The sequence below is a fragment of the Nerophis ophidion genome, linkage group LG01, assembly GCF_033978795.1.
Source record: "Nerophis ophidion isolate RoL-2023_Sa linkage group LG01, RoL_Noph_v1.0, whole genome shotgun sequence".
Classification (NCBI taxonomy): Eukaryota; Metazoa; Chordata; class Actinopteri; order Syngnathiformes; family Syngnathidae; genus Nerophis; species Nerophis ophidion.
In genome coordinates this window covers 47,164,188-47,172,645 of record NC_084611.1, presented here as the reverse complement: position 1 = coordinate 47,172,645, position 8,458 = coordinate 47,164,188, and the positions used below count along the sequence as shown (strand labels likewise).

The window sequence follows — 8,458 nt, the reverse complement described above, 5'->3', positions numbered from 1 at the left end:
AATATTCCAATGCAGTAGTTGTCGGACAGCACTTTAGAGGCGTGGCAGTTTGAGAAAAACAAATTAACAAATAGAAAGCCCAAAAGCGGTGAAGTTGTCACAATGTGTAAATAATAAAAAGAGAGTACAATAATTTACAATTTTTTTTGAACTTATATGCAATTGAATAGACTGCAAAGATGGTCTGTAATATCAAAAGGTTCAGAGAATGTGGATAAATCACGTAAGCCATGATATTACGCACCTTGGATCCCTCAGTCGCTACTGCATCAAAGAGCCACATCAGTGTGTAAAGGATATCACCACATGGGCTCAGGAACACTTCAGAAAACCACTGTCAGTAACTACAGTTGGTCGCTACATCTGTAGGTGCAAGTTAAAACTCTACTATGCAAAGCCAAAATCATTTGTCAACAACATCCAGAAACACTTGGCTGGGCCCGAGCTCATCTAAGATGGACTGATGCAAAGTGGAAAAGTGTTCTGTGGTCTGAGGAGTCCACATTTCAAATAGTTTTTGGAAACTGTGGACCAAAGACGAAAAGAACCATGGCGACTGTTCTGGGGTGAAAGTGTAAAAGGCAGCATGTGTGATGGTATGGGGGTGTATTGGTGCCCAAGGCATGGGTAACTTACACATCTGTGAAGGCACCATTCATGCTGAAAGGTACATACAGCTTTTGGAGCAACATATGTTGCCATCCAAGCAACGTTATCATGGACGCCCCTGCTTATTTCAGCAGGACAATGCCAAGCCACATGTTACAACAGTGTAGCTTCATAGTAAGAGTGCGGGTACTAGCCTGGCCTGCCTGTAGTCCAGTAAAAATATGAGGAAGGAGACTGTTGAACAACTTAAGCTGTACATCAAGCAAGAATGGGAAATAATTCCACTTCAAAAATCAAGCAAGAATGGGAAATAATTCCACTTCAAAAATGTGTCGTCTCAGTTCCCAAACCTTTACTGAGTCTTGTTAAAAGGAAAGGCCATGTAACACACTGGTAAAAAGGCCTTTTTTGACGTGTTGCTGCAATTACATTCTAAGTTCATGATTGTTTGCAAAACAATAACAGTTTGTCAGTGTGAACATGAAATATCTTGTCTTTGCAGTCTATTCAATTGAATATAAGTTGACAAGGATTTGTTGCATTCTTTTTATTTACCATTTACACAAGGTGACAACTTCACTGCTCTTGTAGATCAGCCAGCAAATGACCTGTGTGAAAGGCAAATAGTTTGGTTACTGCGAGGTTTTAACCTGAAAAAGGAGAAGATTTATATTTGAGGGATGACAGCAGGCAGCATGAGTGAAAAAGTAAGCATGTTTAATGGTCATTTGTGAGGATCATGGCTTGCAGTGGTTAGGAAAAGTACTGCTGAAAGTCAAGTAGTATTAGGAAAAAACTCAAGTATTATGTAGCTTGACTATTTGAGTATTGCAGCATTGAAAGTTGACTAGGACTTTAGTTGGCAGCATGAATACTTTTAACAGTTTTCTTCAAGTGATGGTAGTTGGGCAGAATCTTCATGAGGAAGTCCAGCTGCAGGGTTTGTGGCTGGAAGAGAAGAGAACATGAAGACTGATGTTGTCACCATCTTGTCACACCACCGTACCTGTGGTCTCTCCGTCTGCACCCGCCTCATACACCCTGCACCGTAGATGACCGTGTTCTCAGGTATCACCTCACACGTGTTCACCTGGCAGAAAGCCCCGATGATGCAGCCGCTGGTGAGGATGACGTTCCTTCCAACGTCAGCTGAGACATGACACAAGTAGCAGCCATCTCCATGTCTGTGATACTAAGTAAGTAGCAGTCATCTCCATGTCTGTGATACTAAGTAGCAGTCATCTCCATGTCTGTGATACTAAGTAAGTAGCAGTCATCTCCATGTCTGTGATACTAAGTAAGTAGCAGTCATCTCCATGTCTGTGATACTAAGTAAGTAGCAGTCATCTCCATGTCTGTGATACTAAGTAGCAGTCATCTCCATGTCTGTGATAAGTAGCAGTCATCTCCACGTCTGTGATATTAAGTAGCGGTCATCTCAATGTCTTTGATACTAAGTAAGTAGCAGTCATCTCCACGTCTGTGATACTAAGTAAGTAGCAGTCATTTCCATGTATGTGATAATGAGTAAGTAGCAGTCATCTCCATGTCTGTGATACTAAGTAAGTAGCAGTCATCTCCATGTCTGTGATACTAAGTAAGTAGCAGTCATCTCCATGTCTGTGATACTAAGTAAGAAGCCGTCATCTCCACGTCTGTGATACTAAGTAGCAGTCTTCTCCATGTCTGTGATACTAACTAAGTAGCAGTCATCTCCATGTCTGTGATATTAACTAAGTACCAGTCATCTCCATGTCTGTGATACTAACTAAGTAGCAGTCATCTCCATGTCTGTGATACTAAGTAGCAGTCATCTCCATGTCTGTGATACCAAGTAACAGTCATCTCCATGTCTGTGATACTAAGTAAGTAGCAGTCATCTCCATGTCTGTGATACTAAGTCAGTAGCAGTCATCTCCATGTCTGTGATATTAAGTAGCCGCCATCTCCATGTCTGTAATTCTAAGTAAGTAGCAGTCATCTCCATGTCTGTGATACTAAGTAAGTAGCAGTCATGTCTGTGATACTAAGTAAGTAGCAGTCATCTCCATGTCCGTGATACTAAGTAGCAGTCATCTCCATGTCTGTAATACTAAGTAAGTAGCAGTCATCTCCATGTCTGTGATACTAAGTAAGTAGCAGTCATGTCTGTGATACTAAGTAAGTAGCAGTCATTTCCATGTATGTGATAATGAGTAAGTAGCAGTCATCTCCATGTCTGTGATACTAAGTAAGTAGCAGTCATCTCCATGTCTGTGATACTAAGTAAGTAGCAGTCATCTCCATGTCTGTAATACTAAGTAAGTAGCAGTCATCTCCATGTCTGTGATACTAAGTAAGTAGCAGTCATGTCTGTGATACTAAGTAAGTAGCAGTCATGTCTGTGATACTAAGTAAGTAGCAGTCATCTCCATGTCTGTGATACTAACTAAGTAGCAGTCATCTCCATGTCTGTGATATTAACTAAGTAGCAGTCATCTCCATGTCTGTGATACTAACTAAGTAGCAGTCATCTCCATGTCTGTGATACTAACTAAGTAGCAGTCATCTCCATGGCTGTGATACTAAGTAGCAGTCATCTCCATGTCTGTGATACTAAGTAAGTAGCAGTCATCTCCATGTCTGTGATACTAAGTCAGTAGCAGTCATCTCCATGTCTGTGATATTAAGTAGCAGCCATCTCCATGTCTGTAATTATAAGTAAGTAGCAGCTATCTCCATGTGTGTAATTCTAAGTAAGTACCAGTCATCTCCATGTCTGTGATACTAAGTAAGTAGCAGTCGTGTCTGTGATACTAAGTAGCAGTCATCTCCATGTCTGTGATACTAAGTAGCAGTCATCTCCATGTCTGTAATACTAAGTAAGTAGCAGTCATCTCCATGTCTGTGATACTAAGTAAGTAGCAGTCATGTCTGTGATACTAAGTAAGTAGCAGTCATCTCCATGTCTGTGATACTAAGTAAGTAGCAGTCATCTCCATGTCTGTAATACTAAGTAAGTAGCAGTCATCTCCATGTCTGTGATACTAAGTAAGTAGCAGTCATGTCTGTGATACTAAGTAAGTAGCAGTCATCTCCATGTCTGTGATACTAAGTAAGTAGCAGTCATCTCCATGTCTGTGATACTAAGTAAGTAGCAGTCATGTCTGTGATACTAAGTAAGTAGCAGTCATCTCCATGTCTGTGATACTAAGTAGCAGTCATCTCTGTCTGTGCTAAGTAGCAGTCATCTCCATGTCTGTGATACTAAGTAGCAGTCATCTCCATGTCTGTGATACTAAGTAAGTAGCAGTCATCTCCATGTCTGTGATACTAAGTAAGTAGCAGTCATCTCCATGTCTGTGATACTAAGTAAGTAGCAGTCATCTCCATGTCTGTAATACTAAGTAAGTAGCAGTCATCTCCATGTCTGTAATACTAAGTAAGTAGCAGTCATCTCCATGTCTGTGATACTAAGTAAGTAGCAGTCATCTCCATGTCTGTAATACTAAGTAAGTAGCAGTCATCTCCATGTCTGTGATACTAAGTAAGTAGCAGTCATCTCCATGTCTGTAATACTAAGTAAGTAGCAGTCATCTCCATGTCTGTGATAGTCAGCCCACCTTTTGACTCGATCACGTTGTTGTCTCCAATCTTCAGTGCTTGGGACACTGGGCCAGCAGTTAAGGCACAACTTTACAGACAGAAGACTCGGGTTGTACGCTATACCAGTATTAATATATAGTATCACGGTACTAATGAATCAAAAACAGTACTATCATCTCTTTGAAAAGTACAGAAGTAGAAGTAGTGAAAAGGATACTACAACCAACTTCAAAAACATTGTTGATGCCGATGGTCATGGTCTTTGGCTCCACTTCAACGTCAGGCATGATGTTCTCTGGGTAACTGTTACATTCACATAACTATTACATATTCACATTACACAACTATTACATTCACATAGGGCTGGGCGATATTGGCTTTTATCAATATCGCGATATTTTTATGCCATATTGCGATATACGATATATATTACGATATTTTGCCCTGGCCTTGAATGAACACTTGATGCATATAATCACAGCAGTATGGTGATTGTATGTGTCTACATTAAAACATTTTTCTTCATACTGCATTGATATATGCTACTTTTAAACTTTCATGCAGAGAGGGAAATCACAAATAAGTCAATTGACCAAAACTGTATTTATTAAATACTCTTCATTCTCTCACGGGTGACTTTTTAAATGAAAGAACAAATTAATAGTGTTGCTACCTTTTTGTAGTAACACTTCTGCTGCATACTTTGCATATTGCTGTTGTCTGCTGAATATCTTCCCACTTGAAGCCAAACCACCGCCAGATGATGGATCCTCTGCTCTTCATTTTGGGCATTTATTGTTCTTCCTCCATTTGTGATCGGTTTCACACCTTCTCTCTCATGTATTGTCTGCTTGTACGACCTCTCAGCTAACGTTAGCCATGCTGCTACCTCTCTGCTCGGCGAGAGCGTATGACGCTAGACGCGCAACAGTATGTGACGTATGTAAGAAGGCGGGCTTGTTTTCCGTCTCTGTGAGAAGGAGAGACGGAGAAGAGTGCAAAAACGACTTTATTTTAATGCCCTCAGCTAACGTTAGCTATGCTAACATTAGCTCTCGGCGAGAGCATATGGCGCTAGACGCGCGGGAGTATGTGACGAATGTAAGAAGGCGGGCTTGTTTTCCGTCTCTGTGAGAAGGAGACACAAGGAGTGAGAAACGCCTGTTGTGTAAATCCCATAGCTAAAAGCAACTGCGTGAGAACATATAATCGAATATTACGATATAGTCATTTTCTATATCGCACAGAGACAAACCTGCGATATATTGTTTATATCGATATATCGCCCAGCCCTACATTCACATAACATTACTATTACATTCACATAACATAAGTATTACATTCACATTACTATTACATTCACATAACTTAACTATTACATTACTATCACATTCAAATATAACTATTTCATTCACATAACTATTACATTCAAATAACATAACTATTACATTACTATTACATTCACATAACATAAGTATTACATTCACATTACTATTACATTCACATAACTTAATTATTACATTCAAATAACATAACTATTACATTCACATAACATAACTATTACATTCAAATAACATAACTATTACATTACTATTACATTTACATAACAAAACTATTACATAACTATTACATTCAAATAATGTGAGGTTTTTGCATTCCAATGACATCATCTACCTGTTGATGATGACAGCTTGTTCTTCTATTAAATTGCCTTCTCCAATAACAATGGGTCCTGCTTCTGCAATGATGCGTGCTTTGGGATGCACCACTGTCCTTGGACCTGAGTGAGCAGAAGAATACTTGCAATGTAAAGACATTTGTCTCGAAATGTAATAATAATAATAATGTTGTTGAAGAGAAACCCCTCTTACCTATGGTTACATCCCCTCTGATCTCACTCTCCACACACACCACCGCTCCTGCAGCTATTTTCACACTGCAAATATAATGACATCTGTCTGTTCATGTCATGTTCATCTTTTATTTAGTCTTTATTTAACCACGTCAAATCCCATTGAGATCAAATATCTCTTTTCCAAGGGAGACATGGCCAAGAGGGCCAAGGTTACATTAAAAACAGTAAACAACATATAAAACATCCAATGTACAACATGGCAACTTGCTGACATGACACGTGCATACAGACAAGGTAGACTGTAGTCCTTTCACAGGAGCTTGAAACTCATTCAATGTAAAAAAGGCTTTGAAGTTGAATTTTCTATTGTAGCTTATTCCAAACCTTCACTGCTGAATACCTAAATGCTTTCTTGCCCAGTTCACTTCTTACTTTGGGGACGACAAGTTGCAGAACATTCATTGAACCTAGATTGTGACTTCTTTGTTTCTTTGTTCAAAGACAAGATAGATAAGATGGAGTGATACCCAGACTGCTTTTGTAGATGAACACATACCAGTGATTGAGGCGCCCAGCACATAAAGACGTCCAGTTAACCATTGAGTATAAGACATAATGGTGAGTAAGTTAACCATTGAGTATGACACAATGGTGAGTAAGCTAACCATTGAGTATAAGACACAATGGTGAGTAAGTAAACCAGAGTATAAGACACAATGGTGAGTAAGTTAACCATTGAGTATAAGACACAATGGTGAGTAAGTTAACCATTGAGTATCAGACACAATGGTGAGTAAGTTAACCATTGAGTATAAGACACAAGGGTGAGTAAGTTAACCATTGAGTATAAGACACAATGGTGAGTAAGTTAACCAGAATATAAGACACACTGGTGAGTAAGTTAACCATTTAGTAGAAGACACAATGGTGAGTTAGTTAACCATTGAGTATAAGACACAATGGTGAATAAGTTGGTGATGAATGTCAGGGCTTTGTGGTAAACACTATCCAGCTTGTGGAGACGGGCAGCAGTAGTGTTCATGTAAAACACATCTCCATAGTCAATAACCGCTAAAAAGCTTGTTTCCACCTATTTCCGTGTCACAGTCAAAGAAAAGCAAGACTTGTTTCTATAATAAAATCCCAGCAAAAGTTTCCGTTTTTTTACAACATACTGAATGTACTCCCTAAAACTCAAGTGGTCATCAAATAAAAGTCCTAAATATTGATAAGCAGATACTAACATAATGTGTTGCCCATTGCTTGTTAAAATGTTCTCACACGGTGCTGATCTTACAGTTTTTGATGTGGTAAAGAACATACACTTTGTTTTCCCTGCATTTAAAAGCAGTTGAAGATGGCAAAGTTGTTCTTGTACTCTGTCAAATGCATGTTGTAGATATTTAAAGGCCTCAGCTGGATTTGGTGCTGTGCAGTATATGACAGTATCATCAGCATAGAAATGGAAAGTCGAGTTGGGAATATTCTGTCCAAGATTATTGACGTACATAGTGAATAATAACGGGCCCAACACAGAACCTTGAGGGACACCCTTTGTCACTTGCAGTACGTCTGAAGAGGAACCTTCTATCTGAACAGCCTGAGTTCTACTTGTGAGGTAATTAGCAAACCATCCTTCTGCTTGCTGACAAAAACAATATCGGAAAGACGCTTGTTTAAAATGACATGATCAATGTAAATGTGGTGTATAATGTCATGTTCATGTTAATGTGATGTATAATGTAATGTTGTTGTGATGTTAATGTGATGTAAAATGTCAAATGAATGTGATGTATAATGTCAAGTTAATGTATAATGTAAAAGGCCGCATAAAAAGAGAACATTTAGCAATGGAGAGACATGGGCGACAATGACACTAAAGTAGCTTAGTTAGCTCACGTCGCCTTCTCACATTCCAGCAACACTTCAACAAGGATGTTTGCTACCACCATTTAATACAACATCTGCGACACAATATTACCTTTTCTGGGCGTTTTGTTTATCCGTCATTTTAATGCAGAAGGGAGGCGCCGCACTCGACTGCTCGATAATTGATTTATCAACCTTGCCGCCATTGCCGTTAACGCGCATGCGCCACTTTTGTCTCCCCGTATATTTGTAATGTTCACTTTTTCTATTTTTATGCAAACCAAAATATTGAATGTGTGTGAGCGGGTCGGTAAATAACCAAAAATAATGATTACACTAAAGTACTTTAGCTAGCTCACGTCGCCTTCTAACATTCCAGCAACACTTAAATATGGATGCTTGCTACCACCATTTAATACAACATCAGCAACACAATATTACCTTTTCTGGGTGTTTTGTTTATCCGTCATTTTGATGCTGATTGAAGGCACCGCACTCGACTGCTCGATAATTGATTAGACAACCTTGCCCCCATTTACG

The 8,458-nt window shown here is 39.2% G+C and overlaps 1 protein-coding gene across 1 annotated transcript; it reads right to left on the bottom strand.

Annotated features, from left to right (window-relative positions):
- Positions 1 to 1,305: 1,305 nt before the first annotated feature.
- On the bottom strand, positions 1,306 to 8,155 carry dctn6 (dynactin subunit 6). Its single transcript, XM_061905186.1, has 7 exons — positions 8,031 to 8,155; positions 6,066 to 6,130; positions 5,869 to 5,974; positions 4,412 to 4,497; positions 4,212 to 4,259; positions 1,616 to 1,758; positions 1,306 to 1,557 (listed from the first exon to the last, which is right to left on the bottom strand). Exons 1-7 carry the CDS (start codon positions 8,138 to 8,140, stop codon positions 1,465 to 1,467), a joined length of 651 nt encoding a protein of 216 aa, XP_061761170.1. The 5' UTR covers positions 8,141 to 8,155; the 3' UTR covers positions 1,306 to 1,464.
- Positions 8,156 to 8,458: the final 303 nt, after the last annotated feature.